The following is a 23,571-nucleotide window of genomic DNA, read 5'->3' as shown; positions in this document are numbered from 1 at the left end:
TCCTTCAAAAACTAATGTCAAGATTAAGACAATAGAATGTATTTAGCGTGATACCTGATGCAGAGTTAAAACTCAATAAATAGAAGTGATTCTTTTTAAAATTAGCATAGTTTCCCAAGTCAGTAAAATATCAACAACATTTTGAACTGAGATATTAGTAATTTCCATGTATAGTATAGCATCCAGTAGTACATGTGTGCTGATGATGTCATCATAGCAACTCAGGGAATAGACAAGAACTGGAGGGAAATATAATAGTAGTATTAGAATATGTCTATGCCTCTTTTCTTTATTAGGCCTTCCTATGAACTCCATCACAATAGCAAACATAATTAGTGCTAAAGTAGTTCTTTCTAAAGTTGCATATTAAATTTTGTTATAAGTAGTTTTCTTCAGCCACTTGTTAAGCAAACAACATTCTGATTTGATCATAGACTTTTCCCAAAATTATGTTCTGATTTATAAACAGCTTAAGAATTTTGTCATAAAGAAAGAGGAACTAAGTTAACTATTTTAAGTGATTTTATTGTGTTGATTTAAAGGCATAAAACTATTCCATTTACATTGATACTGGTGTTGAGAAAATACTGTTCTTCTATATGGTCTAGAAATTATTGTGATACCTTCACAGGCATTAACCACATTATTGTTACAAGAACTTAATATCCTTATTAGTTTTTTGAGTTTATTCACACATAAAAATTCTTTGTTAATTGATATTTGAAAAAATAGCATAGAAAAATACATGGTGCCATCTTTACCGATGGTACTGGTAAGAGATATTAAAACGTGATTGCTCTAGAAGACATTGCAGGAGACAGAATGTATGATGATTTAAGAGGTTTAAAGAAGATTTTTTTTTTAATGTTGGAAGCAAAATCATTGTTAGACAATGTCACAAAGTATTGGTAGAAATTAAGTTTCACTGATCTTTTAGTGAAAATCCTAAGTAATGATAATACCCCCTCCCACTTGGTTGTAACTTAGACTGGGAGACATAAATTAAATTAAATTGAAACCTAGACATAGATGTTTCAATATCATATCCAAACACACAAAAACACACTTCTGTAGATAAAAAAATCTGTGATATTTTCTGAGAACACAAGTCATTTGAAGGACAGTTAAATATGCAGAGAGTTACTAATTATGTGGCAGCAAGATTGGGTAGGTAGTTTTCTAATATTGAGTCATGACTACATACTCATCTACCAATTTGAAAATTGATATGAGATGCAAGCAAGAGTAAAGAAAAGGAATCTAAAACTTATATTTGAGGATCTTAAAACCTTCTAATACAAATTTAATTTGCTGAGTTAGCCTTATAGCCTTATTTCTTCTTACAGTCATTTTTTATATATTCCATTTCCTTTCTTTTTGAAAATTGTAGTGTGTTACATTTTTCATGCGCTTAACTTAGATCTTAAATTTATCATTTGTATCCTTCTAATTGCCAAAGAATTTTATTTTCTGTAGAAAATAAAGATAAAATTATAGTAACTACGACTTACTAAAAGTGTTTTCATAAGGAAATTGATGCTGTTACTTAAAATCAAATATAGCTGACCCTTGAGCAAATGCAGGGATTGGGGTGCTGACCCCCACTCAGTCAAAAATCTGTGTATAACTTTGACTCCTCTAAAACATATACTAATAGCCTACTGTCTACCTAAGATCATATAAATAGTTGATTAACGTATTTTGTATATGTATTATATATTCTAAAATAAAGTAAGCTAGAGAAAATACTTAAGAAGGAGAAAATATGTTCACTATTCATGAAATAGAAGTGGATCATCATGAAGGTCTTCATCCTTGTTGTCTTCATGTTGAGTAGGCTGAGGGAGAAGAAGTGGAGGGGTCGGTTTTGCTGTCTCTGGGTGGCAGAGGTGGAAGAAAATTTGCTTATAAGTGGACTCTGCAGTTCACCCTCCTCTTGTTCAGCAGCCAACTGTAGGTGGTAGCTATTATGATGGCTTTAGTGTATACTTTCAGCAGAATTATGTAGTTAGTGTGATTAACTGCATTTGTGAGTCATTAAACTTAAAAGCGATTAAAAAAACCTTTGTCTCTTTAGTTTTTAGGTTGCTTTAACAGTTTATAAAAATAAAAACACTTAATTTTTCAGTTACAGTTGATCATTATTTTAAATTGTGTATATGGGTATAAACTGGGTATGTCTTAAAAGCCTAATGGAAAAAAAGACAAACATTTGTAATTGTTTCCTTTGCATGGTATACACTGCAATTGCTCAAATTGGGTATTTGAAAGCCTCCATATTTGCCACATGAGCCGCCGTGATAAGTGAAACTGTGATTGCCAAATGACAAAAAGTTTCTATATTTAAAATTCAATTTAGCAAATTGCCATTTTCTATCCCCTTTTCTAATGTTCTCTTATTCTAACAGATCACTATTTTGAAACAAAAGAGAGACCATGCATTTATTTGATTGTCATGAAGAATTAAACATGAAAAGATGAGATGCTGTGGCTATCACTTTTCATTAAAACCAGCTGCTGTGGTTTTAAAATGCAAACCAGATCAAAATCAGCACAAACCCTGGGGGTTTAATTTATATACTGAATGAACCAGCTTGCTTTGAAAGAACACTTCTTTTTTTTTCAGTTTTGGAAGAAACTTGCACATCTATCTCATTTCATCTTTACACTAGCACTGTGAGCTCGGAAGACGAAGAATTATCTCTATTTTACTGAAGAGGACATTGAGACAGAGGCTTAATTGACTTTCCTAGCCCAATTAGTGCCAGGAATAGTGTTAAAATTCCAGACTATCTCTAGTTCCATAATGTTATTCCAGGCCTCTGTTCTGGCCCAAATTATAGAACGTAGCAATGATGTGCTGCAGTTGGATCCTTAGCCAATCGTGAAGAATTTAGGAATTTTGTAAGCTGCTATTAAACCACTGACTGCTTGAAATTGGCCATGATGGGAATATTCATACCATGGAAAACAAGCACTACAAATCAGGCCCTCTGCCTTGTCCCACCCTGAGAATTGGTTTACCAGCACACCACTGATTGTATCCAAGTGTAAACTGAAGAAGGAAAACAACAAAAATGGAGCACAGCAATGTAATATACGTGTAATTTTATAAGTACATGCATGTATAGGGCAGAGGCCGATCTTTCTTTGCTTCTTAATTTATAAATTTGCTTTTAAGCAGTCGATAGGAAAGCTTAAATTAAAGTCCAGTGTTTTGAGGGCCATTCTTACCCATTTTTTAAGAACTAGGTCAAGTCCCAGCCCTTCCAGAAAGTAATGACAGTCTTCATGGCCTTCTCCCTCTCCAAACTTCTAGCAGATTTAAAATAGAGCTACATATGTTGGGACTTAATTCCTTACTATTTGTTTTACATGAATTAACTTTGTTTCCCTAAGAATACAATAAACTCTTTGAAGAGTGGGACATGGATTTCCTTCTTTCTTTCTTTGAATAAATATTTAATGAACACCTATTCTGTGCCTGGTACCCTTCTTCTTATTTGAAAAGCAGAAGTCATCAAACAAAAATTCAAGCCTTTTGGGGGCTAAGAGTTTAGTGAAGAGTCAGGTATTAATTTAAGTAAAGGAAAAGTTATGAATGTGATAAATGCTTTGAAAAATTGTCTATAGTATGGAGAGTGTCTGATAGTGGGATTTTATCTATCCAGGAAGGTCAGTAAAATCTTCCCCTGAGGACATCGTGATTGAACTGAGATCTGAAGAATGAGACAGAATTAACTCAAAGTGACCAGATCTTGAATATTATTTCTTTATGTAGGCTTTCTATGCTCTTCCAATCAGAGTTAAGTTCTGTTATTATTTGCATTCATGTTATGATGAATGTTCCCTTTGTAATGATAAGTACAACTTAAAATTTTACACTTATTCATTATCTGTTTCCCCCCACTAGACTGTTGGCCCTATAGTTGGGACCATGTCTGTTTGGTTCACTTTGGTGGTCCCAATATCCATCACAGGACCTGAAACTTAATAATCAATATTTGTTCATGCTTTCACCCCCTTGGCCCATAAAGCTGGGGTATGTCCTGCCTAACTCACAGTTATTGAGAGGACATAGTAATATAATATATTTGAAAAGACAAAATTCAGAAAACTAAGACAGGATCCAGGATAGCTTAGTGACACAAAACCCGGAGAGGACCAAATATCCAGGACTGAAAAGAAACAAATTGGGTACAGCAATGTTATCTAGAAGAAAGAAAAGGCCATTCCATTTGGTAAAGAGGAAGTTTTACTAATTATTTGTCTTGTTTGAAGGAAGTTTGTTCAATCTGTAAAATAGATTTAAAAATGGTTTTTGAGGTTAAATATCTGATATTGATTTTTAAAGTTATTTTCTTGTGAAAAGTAAAAGAAGTGTGTAAATGAAAACTTTCTTGAAAAAAAGATGTATCCATGTGCATTTGTGCATTTGACAAAGCACATGTTGTCAAATGTGCTTTGAAGGAAAGAAGAAATAAAAGAAGGAAGGGAGGAAAGAAAACCACTTGTAGGCAAAAAGACTGCAAGGTAACTGTTACCTGGTTCTCTGTAAATGATAGGGCTCTGGGTGATACTTTTTGCTTTTGTACTTTTCTGTATTTCTCAACTTTTTAAATTAAATGAGTTTATATTACTTTTATAATGGAATAGTAAACAAAATAACATCTCATAAAATTGATAGTTGATTATGAGTTTGGGCAGAATGTAGAATTATGTCTATATGCTTTGAGAACTCAGAACTATATTTTAGATTTTTCTTTTGTTCACCTAAATTTGCTTATAATTTTAGCATATTAATTTTAAATGCCAATTGGATCTTTGTTTAAATGTTCATCTGTACCTCTGGGGCCTGAGCTCTTTGAGGGTGGAGATCTTTATCTTTGCATTTCTACTATAATTCTTGGCAGCAACACATATTTGTTGAATGAATAACTTTTGAAACTGAGATGTCTTGACCTTTTTATTGCCTTTAATCTATGTGTCTTTCTTTTTTTAGAACACACAAGTGAAAGACACAATGAATGGTCATATTTCTAATCATCCCAGTAGTTTTGGAATGTACCCATCTCAGATGAAGTAAGTTGAAAAGTTTATATTTAATATGTTTTGGGGGGATTTGATTTGGTGATTTTAATTGTTTTATATTTTTAGTGAAAAGATTACTTTCGTTGTGTAGTTCAGTAGTTCATTCCTCATTAATATGTAATATCTTTGTTACAACACGTGTTATTAAAAGTTTACTATGTCTGATAAGAATAAGATGGTAAAGTAAATAGCCTTATGATAATGATATTGATCTCACACTTGGAAGATGTTTCTGTTTCATTCTAGTACTTTATGCATTCTTGCTTTTCATGGGTGAATATATAATCTACTTCAGAGCTTTGAATTTCTGTGGTGCATTCTGTTATTGTTATTTATAAAATATTGGCATTTGAGAAGGGTCATTTAGTATAAACTAATCAAGTTATTTACCACTGTGTAAAACTAGAAAAGATCAGGCAAACTAACAAAATATTTCCAGTGGGTCCAGGTATAACTTGAAATCATAACCCTGACTTAATTGGCCATTGTCTTATGTATTACGATTAATGTTATTATTTGACATTGGCCATTGTGGTATATATTTTACTCATCATTTTTTCATAACAGGTAATGTTTACTATTTTGAGAGAATAAAATAAAATGTAGTTCTTAATCATGATGCTAAAAGCCCTCAATCTGCCACAGCTTCTCCAGTCATTCGTCTATTCTGGGAATGTTACATTAACTGCATCTTTCCACAGACACTGTGCTATTTCTTGAGTCAGTTCCACATACCTTTTCCTCACTTGATTCTCTGCCTGTTTATAGAGCTTCTTTCCATTCATTTAGATTCTGCTTGTGTCAATGCGGTAGTAAAGTTTTCTTAGATATGTTGATGAAGAGTTAGTCCTTCTTTGATTTTACATGTCATATCTATTAGTTTTACCCAGATATCACATTCTATTGTAATTATTTTATGTACTTGTTTTATTGACAGCACCGTTTCCCCCTCCCATAGTCCTTATTCTTCTAGGTTTTGGGTCTTACAAAAATGTTCACTGAAAAAATGAGTAAAATTCAAATAAAGCACTATTTATTTCACATAACATATTAGTAGCAAGAGGTTAGATAGCCTCCTGCATAGCTGGGATTACAGGTGCGTGCCACCATGCCTAGCTAATTTTTTTTTTTTTTTGAGACAGAGTCTCGCTCTGTCACCAGGCTGGAGTGCAATGGCGCAATCTTGGCTCACTGCAACCTCCACCTCCCGGGTTCATGCGATTCTCCTGCCTCAGCCTCCCGAGTAGCTGGGATTACAGGCATACGCCACAACGCCCGGCTAATTTTGTATTTTCAGTAGAGATGGGGTTTCTCCATGTTGGTCAGGCTGGTCACGAACTCCTGACCTCAGGTGATGTGCCCACCTCGGCCTCCCCATGTGCTGGGATTATAGGCGTGAGCCACCGTGCCTGGCCATCAGTATGTTCTTTTAAACACATGGTGATTATAGTGCATTGGAATTTTTATTTTCTAGTTGAGTTTCTGTTACTTATATTGGACTTTAACCCAACACAATGACCTTTTTATATTATTATTATTATTATTATTATTATTACAGTGGCTACGGATCATCACCTACCTTTTCCCAGATGGACAGAGAACATGGTTCAAAAACAAGTGCAAAGGCCCTTTATGGTAGGTTTGTTTATTTGATAGGGTATAATTTTGTTTCTAACCACTTTTTACAAATTACATTTTCAAACTCATGGTTTGAACCCACACATTTAATATTGTTTGGAATGAGGCAGTGATAGCTAAATAAGGATTATTTTAAAGAAGAGTTTTTATAAAAACTACCAAAGCCATGAACTCTGCTTGCTGTTATGCATTTTAGAACTACAGATGAAATGTATTGCAGTGCTTTCAAAAGTCCTATGCATGGTGCCAATGCCCTAGGTGGCTTTTCCCATTTACTACTTGTAATAATGTTTGTTGATCTTTGTGACTGATCTAGTTGGTGGTGGGCTGACAGGTGACAGAACGTTTTCCTCATAGCTCTTGAATTTTGGGGGGTATTATTACAGTATGTCTAATAGATGTTATATAATTTCTTTATGCACTGCAAAATGATTATGCTTTTTCCCTGATCTTACTTCCAGTGCCCTCTCTGGATTGTCTCACATATACATACTATTTTTTTACACTTCAGGTACAAAATAGAAGTCATAAGTAACAAGAAGTCAAGGACTCCTGAAGTTTGCCACATATGTTTAGGATGGCATTTATTTGTATAGGGTCTGGATGGCCACTTTTATTGTATAACAATAAAGAATGAGAATAATATTGTGGTTAATAGCAAAGACTCTGGAACCAGACTTCCTAGGTTCAAATTCAGTTATTTATTATCTGAGTGATCTTGGGCAAATTAATTTACCTGCGTGTGCCTAATTTTGCTTATCTGTGTAATGGGGGTATCTCACAGGGTTGAAATGAGCATTAAATAAGTTAGTACATGCAAAATACTTAGAACTGTTCTTGGCAAGTAGAAAACACTGTATGTGTTTGCTATTATTATTGTTGATATTATCGTTATTATGTGCTATAGGAACCAACAGCATTTTCTAAATTGTGGAATTCTTTTTTTACATTATCTAGATCTGCAACTTCTTGGCTGTTGTAAGAATAAACACTTCTAAGGTTTTGTGATTGTTTTTCTACCTATATTAGTGAATTGGCATTATCACTGAAATCAAACATTCATAAAATGGATTTAATACCATACATGCCTATACTTTTTATAGCCTTATTCATCTGATTATTGTTGGTTTCAGTTTATTAAGTATTGTGACATTATTACCATGGTCTAATAGTTATGAATTGTAGATCTAGAGAATGTATTCAATAAATATTTTGTCATTAATATGTGTACAGAACAGGACCAAAAATATATGATCCCTGACTTTAAGGGACTTAAAGTCTGGAGAATAACTTGAAGATAACAGAAAAAGATTTTTTGGATAAGAATAAAATAATTCATTCAGTCTTTCATTTCTAGACAGATATTTATTAAGTGCAGTATTTATTAAGTATGCTATGCCATGATCTTCATAGTCTTTATTTCTATGTGCTTTCATTCATTTCAAAGATGATGAAGAGATGGCTGTTGCCTATGTGCCATTTTGGTGCAATAGACTAGTAAACACATTGTTATAATAAAGGGCTAAATGTGCTTAGATAGTAGTGTGTAGGAGGTGCACTGGTGAGGGTTGATCAGAAAGGATTTAATAGAGGAATTGAGCCTTGAGCTGAGCTGTGAAAGTTATATTGTGTTCTTCAGCATTTCAGGGGTCGGAGGATGCTACAGACAGTATGAAACCCTTTTAAGCAGGACTATCAATGCTGTGAAGGTGGCCCATATTTGTCTTGTTCACTTCAGGATTCCCTGTGCTTACTGGCATAGTGGCTAGTATATAATTTATGCTCAGAAAATACTTGCAGAATGAGTGTAATGAATTAATCAGGTGCAAGCAAGTTGGTGTTAACTGGAGAGTGCATAGTGGTGCATTGGGAAATAAGACTGAAAAAATGAACGTAGACCACATTGGGAAGAATTATACTAAGGAATTTAGGCATTGTTTACAATGAATGAGCAGCCTTTGATGTTTTTTACTCAGGATAGTAATAGGTCAGATTTGTTCTGGCTCACTCTGGTAGTAATATTGAGTATGAATTTGATGAATATGGATGGAAATAAGTGAATCAGAGATTTAAGTAATATGGCAAATTAGACACCTAATAATAGCCTAAAGACTTTTAATAAGGAGAAAGAGTATTAATCCTGTCAGAAATACCACAGATCTAAAATCTAATTTCAGAGAGCTAAGAAAGAAATAAGAATAGAAAATAGAACTCACCTGTAAATTTTAATGTTTATGTTGTATTAGAAGCAACTTTATAAAATCTTAGATCCAAGGAATGAAAAATCTTACTTTTTTTTTTTTGGAGACAGAGTCTCACTCTGTTGCCCAAGCTAGAGTGCATTGGTGCAATCTCGGCTCACTGCAGCCTCCGCCTCCAGGGTTCAAGCGATTCTCTTGCCTCAGCCTCCAGAGTAGCAGGGACTATAGGTGCATGCCACCAAGCCCAGCTAATTTTTGTATTTTTAGTAGAGACAGGGTTGCTTACACCTGTGATCCCAGCACTTTGGGAGGCCAAGGCGGGTGGATTACCTCAGGTCAGGAGTTTGAGACCAGCCTAGAAAATCTTTAGCTTTTAAGCAGTAAATTTTTATTTTCCCCCTTTTACATATAAAGCAAACTGAGGCCCCCTTTTCAAGTTAGATGATTATCAAAGTCACATAACTTAAAACTTGATACCAATGTAACAATTTTGTATACTGTAATGAAAATGAGCAGTGTATAGGTACAATGAGATAGAAATAAATGGATTGAAAGGGGCAAATCCAAGAAGCATTTATAGGGAAGAGAGAAGTCTTAGCAGTGGATTGGGCTTAGAAGTAAGATGGCTTTAAATTGCAGATGCGGTTTCTTTCCTCTTTGTTTCTAATACCCACCACTGTCTCTCAACACACCGCACAAAGACATACACACAGTACCTTCCCTCTGAGAGTTCTCAGAAAATGCCTATGGAGTGAATGGACAGATGGATGAATGACAAGGGAGAAATATGTTCGTGTTTTGAAGATAGCTTTGCAATAAACAGATTCTAGTTGAAGTTTTTTTTTAGGTAGCTTTGGGAGTGTTTAGCATCCCAGTCTGCATAGTTTTAACTTATGTATAGCGTCTGTTATCACATGCTAGAAGTATGCATGATATAACAACATGGAAAAGAGACAGGCTTGAGATCCGGCCACATGGGAAAAAGCAGCCCTAAATATTCAGAAGGGAGATGAATCTGAATGATTTGGTGTAAAGGTAAGGAATGCAGCCCCCGAGTTTCACAGCGCATAAGCTAATGTGCACACACATGATCCTTTGTCACCAAGAAGAGATTATATGTATCTTCAAAACATGAACATATTTCTCCCTTGTCATTCATCTATCTGTCCATTCATTCCACAGGCATTTTCTGAGAACTCTCAGAGGGAGGGCACTGTGTGTGTGTTTTGTGTGATGTGTTGAGAGACAGTGGTGGGTATTAGACACAAAGAAGAAAGAAACCACATCTGCAACTTAAACAGTGTGTGCTGGCAGTGTCTCTTCTTAACTGGAAATTTAGTAAAGAAGAGATTTATGATATAATTTGTTTTCTCACAGTTGATGCATCTTATGTAAAATTTATCCTTTTACAATTTTAAACGAGTTGAAATCATCTTCCAAGAATTAATTTGCCTTCATGGGTGGTACATGAACATCTTTGTAATAGGAGGATACTGTTTTGTGCACTGGAACATGAATGTTCACACTGTTTTTTACGCACTGACCACAGTCTAGATACTCTGTCTGAAGTTTCATACAGAGTTTTTCATGAGAACACTTTTCAGGTCTGACACCATAGTGGGCCTCCTGGGTTGCTTCTACTGAATGTGCTCGGAAAGGCAGCAGGGGTTTTGGAGGCCAGAGGATCTGAATCATGGTACTGCTACCAAATGGCTGCTGTCTTTCACAAATGATTGGCCCCAGTTTCCTCATTTATAAAATAAAAATGATAATAATTCTGTGGTAAGTTTATATGAGAAAACAGAAGTAATGACGCCATCATGGGAATGGGGAGTGGTACTGGAGAGTCACTTTCTGTCCTGGGTCCTCAGATTCATCAAGATTCTCAAATGTAATATTTTGATATTACCTCCAAATGATGTTAGACAATTAATTATAGTGATATTTTGACAGAATCAAGAGGTGACTTTCATTATATATTTTAAAACTTATATTACATATATCACTCCCTATAATGCTCTAGAAATATTTTTTATAAGTGGCATAATTGTATTGTGAACTATGCTTGTATATGACAATAAATTTGCTTATTTGAGGACATATTAATTTATTCAACGAAAATGGTGAAAATATGTTGCCATTTTAATAACTCTATTTTGCCATTTTTAAATTATCATACAAGAAATTTCTGAGCCAGCATGTGAAAGACTCTGCATCATTATTGTCACTGACACCGTAACACTTACTTAGGAAGATAAATATTAATTTCTCTCTCCTCCAGTTATAACAGTAACATTTTACTTAGCTGCTGTTATCAGAATACTGGAAATGTTATATTTTTTTCCAACTAGGCTGTTTGTCAAAGCCTTTAAGCACTAAAATTTAAAATTGTTTTTAAGGGAAATACTTGTAAAGTATGTTAAATATTCCCTTCCCTTGGGTGTGGCAGCTGTAATCTCTTCTTGGGGACAAAGGATCATGTATATGCACATTAGCTTATGCACTGTGAAACTCAGGGGCTGCACTCCTTACCTTTACACCAAATCATTCAGATTCATCTCCTTTTTGAATATTTAGGGCTGCTTTTTCCATGTGACTGGGTCTCAAGCCTGTCCCTTTTCCATGTTGTTATAACACGTGAGCTTCTAGCATGGCTTCTGGTATCTGTAGGCTGGGAAACTAGATAAAAAATGTTCTTAGTAAATAGGTTCTAAGTGGGGACTTGAGAGTCTTTTTTTTTTTTTTGAGATGGAGTCTTGCCCTGTCGCCCAGGCTGGAGTGCAGTGGCGCAATCTCGGCTCACTGCAATCTCCGCCTCCTGGGTTCACGCCATTCTCCTGTCTCAGCCTCCTGAGTAGCTGGGACTACAGGCACCCGCCACCACGCCTGGCTAATTTTTTTGTATTTTTAATAGAGACAGGGTTTCACCGTGTTAGCCAGGGTGGTCTCGATCTCCTGACCTTGAGATCTGCCCGCCTCCGTCTCCCAAAGTGCTGGGATTACAGGTGTGAGCCACCGCGCCCAGCCGAGAGAGTCTTTTCCACTAGAGTCTGTATGTTAAAATATGCACGTGTTAATGTATAGACATGGTGACATCTCTAACAAACACTCAGAGGACTTCATTTATTTAAGTGTGGGTATTATGCTATGTTCTGAATAGATGGACTTTCCAGAAAGGTAACTTCTCTTTAAATTAGATATTGCTTAATTTGGAATGTGATCATTTCATAAATTACCAACTGCTTAAAGTCATTTTATCTCTAGAAAACTCATTTCATTGAATTACCAATTAGTAATATTTTGTTGTCATTACCAACACCTACAGTTAACTTTGAGATTTTATTATTGGGAGGACAAATAATATTGGGTCAGTATGATAGAAAGGTACTCTTTTAAGTCTCATTTTATTTTTATTTTTTGAGATAGGGTCTCGCTCTGTCGCCCAGGCTGGAGTGCCGTGGCACAATCTCAGCTGACTGCAATCTCCACATCCTAGTTCAAGTAATTCTCCTGCCTCAGCCTCCTGAGTAGCTGAGATTATAGGCGTGTGCCACCACACCTGGCTAATTTTGGTATTTTTAGTAGAGACAGCCTTTCGCCACATTGGCCAGGCTGGTCTTGAACTCCTGACCTCAAGTGATCTGCCTGCCTGGGCCTCCCAAGTACTGGGATTACAGGTGTGAGCCACCATGCCTGGCCTTAAGTCTTATTTTAACCTTAAGTTTAAACTGCTTTGTGATGTTAACAAGTAGGAAAATATATTTCTGTTTTTCCATCTTTGTTTTTTCTTCTCAAGGAGGTGTTGGTAAGAATTGAGTATAAGTAACCTATAAACTGCATGGTGAATTTCTGTATAATTGGGTTTACTATAAACTTTAGTTCTACACAGTGCTTGATTCAACTCTTTTGTAGCAGTGTTCCTGAATTTTTCTTAACACATATCCATTCCATACGTTTTCCTTTTCATACCTAGCTTTCTTTCTCTTCTTGTCTATCTCCTGATCTTGGTTTGGAGCTAGTCTCTCTGTTTAATTGTTATAATTAAAGCCCAAGCAATTTCTTACACATTCAAGTAGTACTTAAGAGTTAAAACCTGTTTCTCTTTTGCCCATCCTTATTATTTACAGTGTATATTTTACTTAGAGAAAACATTGAAATCTTTTTTTTTTACAGAACAAATTTTTTTTTGAAATTCTTAAGATGTAAATGGCTTCTAATTCATTAAATAGTATCAGGAAATTGAGCTAAATGTTTGAGTCAAAAATTCAGCTTGATAGAATGTGGCAGAGCAGTTGACTCAAAAAGACAGTTCAGCAGTTTTCCCAACTTAGCTGAAAATTTTAAAAGTCCTTTTTACCTCATGGAATCAGCCATTTTAATAATTTGTTGAACAGGCCAATAAAATTAGTTCTTAATGTAGTTTTAAAGAAATGATTTTATTTTTCATAATGGTATGTTGGTTCGGATACTCATTTGTCAAGCTGTGATTGTAGTTGCCTGATATTGAGAGCTTGTAATTATCACTCAGTGCTACTCACTGATTCCCATTAAGCACCTCTCCCCTATGGAATAAATATACTTAGACACTAAGCTAGTGGGAAAGGAATTCTCCCTTACTGTGGTTGAAAGTTTTTGTAAGTATAAAGTAATATGAGTTCTAGCCCATTGTTTTATTTAGAGAGAGGAATACTCAGCAGCTGCTTTTATGTTACTTTTTTCTTGTTAATGGCCAAATCCTTACTCTCTAAGGAACATTTTTGTTTTTAGAGAAAGAGAAAAAAAATTCTAAATATTAGCTGTATCTTTGAATATTAGCCGTTTCAAATGTTATATTATGCATAAACAGCAATGCAGGTGAAAGAGAATTAAGTGTAAATACCAACACCTGGATGCTTTTTATACTTGTAGTTCAACTAATTAACAAATTAAATGAAACCTAAATTTAGTATTTCTGATCTGGGAGTTGAATATCAATTTTTGCAGTAGTGTATGATAAAATTGTATGTAAATATTTTTCATCGTTGGTTACTGAATTCATGTAATTCTGTCTGTTTGGAGTTGTACGTTCTGGACCATGACATAAAAGCTAATAGACAAAATAGTGAAACACAACCAGTGGTTCTATAGCCAAGTAAGTTTCATCCTACCTCTAATTGATTCTGAGCGAGAAAGAGAGGCAGGGGCCAGAATAGGAGGGGAAATAGACTTAGTCTTATGTTAGGAGTTGAGCAGCTTGTACTACTAGAAACCTAAAACCCTACTCTCATGTTTATTCATGAATTTATTATTTAATATACCATTTGACCATATTTACATTCTTAATTTGGAAAGGAAAATGTTCTGCTTGAAGAGATAGTATATAGTAGATGAGTTGCACACTGTTTTATAAAGTTCATTCCAACATGCAGCCAAGGATGAGAACCACTGTTAGCAAAAGTGGTGAATTTCATTAGAGGATTCATCTTGAGTAGTGTCGAGAGATTTTAGTTAGGCTTTTTATACTGTTTTAAGGCTTTGGTGAGATTTCTAGCTTAGGAGCCTGATTACTATTTATACCAGTTCTTGTGAATACATGTGATTCTCATAAAAAAGAAATGTATTATAATTGCCTTTTAGGAAATGTCTTTCAAAATTGCCTATTAAAATATTAATATTAACCTTTATTTATGGATTGACTTAAAAATCACTGGAACTACTAGTTTATTTATAAGTCCATTTATGGCATTTATACATTTTTAGGATCTTTGAAAGGTAGTTTCTTATGCAACTTATTTATTGTACAACAGAGAGAAAGCAGCTTAGGAATTCCTAAAGTGGATTCTTAATTTGGAATATTAGAAACGACACCATATCTTCTAGGCACTCAGAGTGATCGGTTAATGTCATACTGTTTAAAATGCTATCAGATAGTTTTTCTTCTCATTTCTGTAAATTATGTTTCTGTGGGATTGGGAAACTATGGGTTAGGAAATCGGGAGGTCAGGGATAAATTCTTAATACTTCATAATGAGAATATCTAAATAGAAACACACAGTATTTCAGATCTTCAACTGTTGTATTTGCCAATAAATTACCTGAAAGACAAAGCATTTGAACATCCAGGAGCTGCCATATCATGACTGGGTGTCATGGCAACCACTGCCATTTCTTTTCTGTCCTAAGGTCAGATCAAAGTAAGCCGAGCCCTCCTGCTCTGAATCTATCGTGGACAGTTGTGTTAGAATATGGTAAACCAGTGACTCTGAAATAGTGATTATTTCTAGATGTGGTTTTGTGAAATATATTCCTGAATTATATATTGTATTACAAGAGTCATAACGGCTGTCACAGGGACAATTATCGATGTGTTAATATCTCACACTGATTAATCCTCAACAACTAATCAGAAAAATAACAGTCGCTCACTTTTTAAAAATATGTAGAATACAGTCATGTAAGTGAAGGTTTATGTTTTGTTATATTGGGAGAGAAAATTTTAGGTGAAACCAGATCTTTCTTTTTGCTGACATTATTTTGGTAGGACCAGATGGATCATACTTCCTCAGGTCATCATCCACACAAAAAAAGAAAGGTAGCACAGAGTGAATTTTGTAGTGCATCTGTTTTTATTAAGTAATTTTAATGCTGCAAAAGCAAAAATGGAATGTATTGGAATATCAGAGTAATATTGATACAAGGACATGGAGATTTTAATCTAAATTTTAAAAGTAAATATAAATGACATTCATATGTGTTGTAAAATGAAAATTTATTAAGTTTTCTTAAAATTCTGTGTTAATGTTCTGAGTCTGCATATGTATATATGCACTTTATATTTTTGTACTTGCTCAGCTTTTATGTTCAGCAGAACTTTCCAAACAACTTATCTATTATAGAATATCTATACTAACTAAAAGAAATAGGTTTACATTTACAAAAAAATAGGTTGTTGGGAAAGCTAAGGTATATCTATATGTCAGAATGTTAATGGCTTAAAGGCCTTTAGGTTTGACCTTGTTTAATCCTTTTATTTTACAGTAAGGGTGCTGAGGCCCAGGGTATTAAGTTTCTTGCCCAAATTTAGTTTCCTACTTAGTGACAGAGCCGAAGCTGGAACAATAAATCTTATAATTCCCTCTCAAAGTTATTTTTCATCATAGCATTCTGTTTAGAAGAAATAGGGCAACTCTGAATTTACAAATAAGCAAGTTGCTTGATTAGAAAAGTAACAAATAGTGCTCACTTTGGCAGCACATATACTAAAATTGGAATGATACAGAGATTAGCGTGACCCCTGTGCAGGGATGGCACGCAAATTCATGAAGTGTTCCATATTTTAAAAAACAATACAAGTTTTAAAAAGAGAGTAACAAATACCAAATATTGCCGACATACATTTTGTATTTTAATGTTATTTTTTTGGTTTTGCAGCATTTCAGAAAAGAACATTAAAGGTTTCTTTTTGCTTTTTAAGTAGTTTGGTGCAATAACTTTCTACCTGACTTTCTTGTTTTTCCTATCAGCTTATATTTATAATTCTAAGTATCACATTTGTGTGTTCTGTAGATGTGTGAAAACTGTTAATATTTAACGGCAAGCCATGTGATTGAATCATGTTTTAAACCTCCTCTAACACTATCCCAATTTGGATATTGCAAAAGGAGATGTTCCTTGTAATGCCTATTATTTTAATAATTTAGTCTAACTCATATAATACAGTATCTATGACAATATTTGCAATTACATTTTGATATCAGTGCAGTAACAGATGAAATTTATAAGCCAGTTGTAATTGACTTGTCAAACAGTAGGTCCCTGACTGATAAATAAAACCTTTAGATGAAATAACTTTTTTTCTTATAATATTTATACTCTTGTTAACCTTTGGAATTCTAAAAATCGATAGTGGATCAAATTGTTCTTGCCTATTATTTAGACTTTCTTGTGGTTTTTAGATTTACTGCGAATAATGAGTGTTTTTCAGATACACCACACAATGGCAACTTGTCAGCTACTGTATTTGTATGTGAGATAGACTAGTTTTAGAGATAGCCACATGATACCAACATATGAACTTCAGTCTATTAGGGGACAAATCATGGCTTTTTCAATTTCTCTTTCAGAACAAAGGAAGAATTATGCACGGGACAGTGTCAGCAGTGTGTCAGATATATCTCAATACCGTGTTGAAGTAAGATGCTTTGGTGTTTGCTAGTATTTAGAGTGACCCTTGAGGAACATAAAAATTGGAAGTTAAATCAGAATTCTGTTTTATTTCATTCTTATGATGTATTTTAAGTTGCATTGACCTTTTTGTTTAGATTTTTTAAAACAGATATTACATATAAAGTATCTTGTTAGTCTGTGGTCTATTTTCATAAAGAATGATTTAAAATCATAACTACTACCCATTTATCCTTGCCAGTCTTATTTCACTTAAAATAGGATAATGGCTTTTACTTTGTACTATAGAATCTTCTTGAAATTAAGCCTTTGCTAGTTTCAGTGAGCAATTTAGTTTTTAGTTTAACTAAAGATATTACCAGTTCTAGTTAAATAATGGTTCTTTTTTAGTTTTTGCCCTCTTTTACGATATTTGCTCTTGATTGGAATTTATCTAGTTGACCTGTGCTTATAATAGAAAATATTTAAGCAGGGAAGTAATTTTTAAATTGCTCTTATTTTCAGTTTTCTACCTATGTCAAGCATGCTTAATCAAATTTAAACAGTTTTGTTTCAGTAAGTGGTTTTAGTGGATTGAATAGTTTGACAGTTCCTATAGACTAGAATTGTGCTGTTGCTACAATCAGTGTCCATAGTTTTGAAGCTCCCGTACAGATAGCCTGCTGTGTAAATGCTGCTATGTTCAGCATTTAAATAACCATAATAGAGTGTCAAATAGGGGAAAGTTTATTTTACGAGAATATTATTTAAGCTGTTAAGAATTTGTTTTAATGTCATGTTTATGTAGTTCAACATGGCTCAGTATGAAACAGATTTAGGTATCTTATGAGTCAAAACACCGTTTCTTCTATTCAAAAAAAACCTTGGTTGGCTTTATTCTCTCATTAAAATAGTCATGAAGTTTTAAGAGTACTTTGTGTTTGTCGTTCTCTGCTAGCTGACCTCAGGTTATTTGATTTTCTTTTGGAAAATGTATACTAAGAGGTTGTATGTGTTTGTATGTGTTATAAATCTTTTTCCTTTTTGCCAATCGTAAGCACTTGACTACCTTTGTCCTGGATCGGAAAGATGCTATGATCACTGTTGATGATGGAATAAGGAAATTGAAATTGCTTGATGCCAAGGGCAAAGTGTGGACTCAAGATATGATTCTTCAAGTGGATGACAGAGCTGTGAGCCTGATTGATTTAGAATCAAAGGCAAGTGTGTAAAATTTATACTATTTTATTTTCAAGAAACTCCACAAATATTAATGTTTACAATCATTTCAGATTGTTTGAAAATGGATGGAAGTTTGACAAAATAAAATGTTCACTTTATTTACAGAATGAACTGGAGAATTTTCCTTTAAACACAATCCAGCACTGCCAAGCTGTGATGCATTCATGCAGCTATGATTCAGTTCTTGCCCTGGTGTGCAAAGAGCCAACCCAGAACAAGCCAGATCTTCATCTTTTCCAGTGTGATGAGGTTAAGGTAAAAGAATGGTGAAATTTTTGTTTCTTCTTTAAGCAGATTGTCTGGGAGCTTTTGAATTACCTATTTTGATAATATATCTGCATATTAGGTACTAGATTTTTAGTTTCTGAGCATCTCATAAGGAAAACAAATACCTTAGTATCTTCTCTAGGATTTCCATGGCAAGTAAATAAAGAAATTAGGGTGATGTTAATAAAATCAGTAGTTCACACTTGTAATCCCAGTGCTTTGGGAGGCCAAGGCTGTAAGATGGCTTGAGGCCAGGGGTTTGGGCCCAGCCTGGACAACATGGCAAGACCCAGTCTCTACTAAAAAGCTTTTAAAAATTAGCTAGATGTGGTTGTACACACTTGTAGTCTCAGCTACTCAGTTGGCTAAGGGAGGAAGATCTCTTGAGCCAGGAGTTGGAGATAACAGTGAGCTATAATCACCCCTGTGCACTCCAGCCTGGGCAACAGAGTGAGATTGTGTCTCTTAAAAATAAGATGCATTCCGTTTATTTTCTTAAAGTGTAGATAATATATTAAATTCACATCAAATGCCTTAAACTTATAATTAAAAATTGATTGTTCAGAAATCATGCTTTGTGGACAGTAAATAATCATGTAATTCGAATTTATTCTGCACTAATGACATAGCATGGATTACTGCAATGAAGTACTTAGACATTTCCCACGATATTGATTTAAAGTTCACCATTTAATTATGTCACTTGATTCATTGCTCAGGGTTTGTAATTCCCAGATGATATGTGAAAATAGTTGAGCCAGTAATAACAGGCTATATCCTGAAAGTTTCTATTTCAAAGTACAGTGTAATTTCAAATGATTATAATTTGTGATGCTTTATTGGACCTTAGAAGTTATCTTCAACCTTGAATGTGTTTATTTCCTCAGTTGTTTTCTTTAAAAGAGAAATCATTTTGTGTTAATTGGTACTTTGCCAAAGCAGTGGTTTAACATTTTGATGATATATTATAAAATATCCATGTAATTTTATTTTATAAAGAAATTCTAGGAGATTAGCACAGTTACTTGATCTTTTCTGTGTTTTTTGATATTTAAAGATGATAGATAAAGTAAGATTGACTGTAAACTGTATTTTATAATTTTCTTCTAATTTCAATTTACGTCATGGATGACTTTCTAAAAACCTTCTTCTAAAAGAACTGGCATTTAGGTAATTTGTGTAAGTGATATTCATCAGATTTTTGTATAGTGCCTTTTGAAAGTCGTAGTATATTATAATTTTTGTAAGGTTAGATATATTCAATCAATAAATATTAAAGGGAATATTTTGCTTTAAAAATATAGTGAAATTTAATTCAAACATTTTTATAAACCAGAGGCCTAAGTTGAAAAACATTTCAAATTTGATGTTTGTATCTGTGTTCTAAAAAGCCCCAACCTGGGAGCTAAAAGTTACTATGCTGTGAAAAGTTTCTGGATTTTAGGTTTGGGAACAAATGGCTTGCTTTACTTGATATGGAATGGTAATGATAATGGATTCAAAATGTATTTACTGAATATAGTTTTGTCCTAACCCCAAAAGCTCACATACCATGAAGCACTATATGCATTTACTCATTAGTTTCATACTCTGCATATGAGACATTTTTCGCTTGGCTGGTTAAAAATATAGAGGCAATGAAAAACGCAGTTCCTTTTATATGGCTCATTGTGCAATATTGCTCCTGATTTTTAAAGTTTCTTTATTATAGGACTTCATGCAATGCTCCTGCCCACCTTTGCAGTAAAATTTTTCTTAGAAATATGATAGCCCCAGTATAAGAAGTTGAAGATTCCTAGGCATCTTCAATTTTCATTTTGGGTTTTTTTAAATAATTATTTTTAATTAAATATCTTTTCATCTTCAGTTTTAGTATCCTATGTAACAGAAAGCCTTTGACATGATATTTGTAATCTCTTGTTGAAACTAAATGCTCTTAGGAAGTCACACTGGACTGGGATGCATTGGCCTCTCATTTAACTAGCAATGTGACCTTGGCCAGGCCCTTTCATACAAGTACTCCTCAGTTTTATTAATTAGAAGGAACTGATGAGATGCTCTTTTAAATATCCCATCATTTCTAAAGTTTTATGATTATCGATGCTTACTGTAAAAGAAATACAACATACATATTTGAGAACACATTACAGAGAACAGGGAGGCACAAACATAGATGGTGCATCTCATCAACATTCTAATATAGAGTAATAATCACTGGCTCTAAACAAACTTTGCAACCAAACAAAAACTTTGTATCTGCTAATCTCACGTTGATCCCCAAGAAAAATCCAACGGAATGTTCTGGAAAAGTAGTGGAAAAGTTAATTGTTGCAGAAAGTTAACTTTTACCTGAAGTGACAAAATAAAGTGGTTACCCAAAGGGGTAAAACCTAGTGTTGGAGTTTATCTTATTTATGGGTGTAGTAGATTTGCCTTAAACTCAAAGATTTGTTTTGCTGGGTTAATGGGTGTCCAGTGGATCTTGAGGATGAGAAAGGGAAGGAACTCTGTTCTATGTGTGGGAGCCTCTAACCCCTTAATTTCTACCCAATTAGAGATTTTTACTCAGTTTCATTTTTAGCGTGTGCATATCCTTTCTATCATTGCCTTTATTCAAGGATAGTTTCCCTTTAAGATAATCTTTAAAAATTTCTTCAGTTTTTAAAATCTTATCATTATATAGTTCACCATTATAAAAACCACAAGAGTCATGTTTTGCAAGATTTTTATAAAAAGACTTTTTACATCAAGATACTTACTGATTCAGACAAGGAACAATCCCTTTTTCTGTTTTAAACTACGTATCAAGACTCAGAAAAATCCATAAACTTTCAGGTAACTTGTTTCTCTTTGCAGGCAAACCTAATTAGTGAAGATATTGAAAGTGCAATCAGTGACAGTAAAGGAGGGAAACAGAAGAGGCGGCCCGATGCCCTGAGGTAAAAGCATTGAAAGAAATCAAGGAGTGGAATTGATTTGTTTCTAAGGCTTTTTTCCCCCAAAGAGTTAGAAAAATTATTTTCTATGGAAGTATATTATTGTATTGTATAGATCATAACCTGTAGTCTCAACACATTTGTTCTCCCAAGTTTGTCAGTGTGTTTACTCCTCTTCTCTCCATATTTTTGGTCTTTCTCTGATATGGCTTCACTTGTGTTGGAAGTCACAGAGTCATGAAAGATGAGTGGCATTTTAAGAGAAGGTATCCTAGGGAAATACAAGCTAGACAGTAGGATTGTAATTGTTCCATGGCCCTTTCAAATCACATGAGACTCAGAAAGAAAATCAACCTAGTTTTCAGCTGACTATTAATTTTTTTATTTCATATGCATTCATAAATATGCATAATGTGTAATGCTTAGGAAATCCTTATTGCCCCTTGACATAGTTCTTTTTGAATTTTAATAACTAGTATCACAAGTTGAGTTAATTGATATGTTATAGAAATAGAGATGGTAAAAATTCTATTTGTTTTCATCTTTTTAAGGATGATTTCCAACGCAGACCCTGGTATACCGCCTCCACCCAGAGCTCCTGCCCCTGCGCCCCCTGGGACCGTCACCCAGGTGGATGTTAGAAGTCGAGTGGCAGCCTGGTCTGCATGGGCAGCCGACCAAGGGGACTGTGAGTCTTCCTGGAATTAATACTTATTGAACGCTTACTTTGGGTTGGGACATAGTTCTTGCTTTCAAATTCTGATGCTGATTTCAGAACTGAAGCTTGAGGTTAGTTTTTAAAAAATCAGCTCTGGCCAGGCGCAGTGGCTCATGCCTGTAATCCCAGTGCTTTGGGAGGCCGAGGCGGGCGGATCACCTGAGGTCAGGAGTTTGAGACCAGCGTGACCAATATCATGAAACCCCGTCTCTACTAAAAATACAAAAATTAGGTGGGTGTGGTGGCATGCGCCTATAATCCTAGCTACTGGGATGGTTGAGACAGGAGAATCACTTGAACCAGGAGGCAGAGGTTGCAGTAAGCTGAGATCACGCCATTGCACTCCAGCCTGGACAACAAGACCAAAACTCCATTTCAAAAAAAAAAAAAAAAATCAAATCTTAGATAAAAGAAAGTTAAGCCTTGAATTTTGTTAAGATTATTATCTGTAAGAGTTTAGACCCATCACTTAATAAATATGGTATTAGGGTTAGAGTCTTTTTATTTTTTTAATGCTAAGAGGAAGTTTTACTTGATTGACCAAAAGATGGCAACAAAATATGTACAGGTTTTTCTTAAAGACTGCACTTAACATTCTTTCCATTTTTTATTATCTAACTACAATCCCTTTTTGGACAAGTTTGTCATATTCATGGAAAGGTTGTCAGGACAGTGGTTGGCTGCTGGCAGTGGAGAAGGGTAAAAGGTATCCATCATACGACTGTACTTGTCAAGTGGGCCCTATGAGCGTGGCATCATTTCACCTTGGCATTCTGTTTAAAAACAATTATAACATAGAACTTAGTGTTACTTTTTATATGTTAGAATATTTTACTAGAATCTGAAATGTTTATAACTAAAAAAATGCCTTAAAATATGTTTGGTCTAGTGTCTTCATTTTAAGGACGAATAATTTGTGATTCAGCAGGCTCCAATCTGATGAACTCTAGAGCCTCATTCTTTTGCCGCTACTCCAGTGGAACTTCTTAACTTCTTATTCTTTATCCAGTAAAGTATTATTCACACAGGGTATCTGGCATTATAGTTAAACGATATAACTCATTTCCAAAAACGAGTCACCTCGGACTCTACTTTGGATGTGCAGAGTAAAAGTTGGACTCTGAAGCAAGACCTGATCTGTCTACCTGTGTGGTCTTGGGAAGTTATCTCTCTGTACTTTGGCCTCATCTCTGAAATGGGGATAATAATTCATGGGTTGCTCTGAATCTGAAAGTAAATAATGTTTATGGTAGTACCTACTACAAAATAGTAAGCATAATTTGTGGTTCTCATTTTGCCAAATTGAGTTCATTTTCTTTCTGAATTGTTTTCTATT

The 23,571-nt window shown here is 34.4% G+C and overlaps 1 protein-coding gene and 1 non-coding gene across 9 annotated transcripts in view; both read left to right on the top strand.

Annotated features, from left to right (window-relative positions):
* The window catches only part of EPS8 (EGFR pathway substrate 8, signaling adaptor), a 172,885-nt gene that overhangs the window by 105,117 nt on the left and 44,197 nt on the right, over window positions 1-23,571 (top strand). For all 8 annotated transcript variants that reach the window (XM_004052808.5, XM_055358736.1, XM_055358738.2 and 5 more), the window contains 7 exons: window positions 5,003-5,082; window positions 6,650-6,726; window positions 17,033-17,100; window positions 18,131-18,292; window positions 18,420-18,569; window positions 21,438-21,520; window positions 22,069-22,205. In XM_004052808.5, coding sequence (XP_004052856.1) covers window positions 5,024-5,082; window positions 6,650-6,726; window positions 17,033-17,100; window positions 18,131-18,292; window positions 18,420-18,569; window positions 21,438-21,520; window positions 22,069-22,205 — 736 coding nt within the window. In that variant the 5' untranslated portion in view covers window positions 5,003-5,023. The remainder of the gene's footprint in view (window positions 1-5,002; window positions 5,083-6,649; window positions 6,727-17,032; window positions 17,101-18,130; window positions 18,293-18,419; window positions 18,570-21,437; window positions 21,521-22,068; window positions 22,206-23,571) is intronic.
* Window positions 16,145-16,248, top strand: LOC115930258 (U6 spliceosomal RNA). Its single transcript, XR_004066911.1, has one exon. It is a non-coding gene; the product is annotated as a U6 spliceosomal RNA (small nuclear RNA).

This window comes from Gorilla gorilla, chromosome 10, assembly GCF_029281585.2.
Source record: "Gorilla gorilla gorilla isolate KB3781 chromosome 10, NHGRI_mGorGor1-v2.1_pri, whole genome shotgun sequence".
Classification (NCBI taxonomy): domain Eukaryota; kingdom Metazoa; phylum Chordata; class Mammalia; order Primates; family Hominidae; genus Gorilla; species Gorilla gorilla.
The sequence above is the reverse complement of the archived record's forward strand: the minus strand, read 5'-3'. Positions and strand labels throughout refer to the sequence as shown.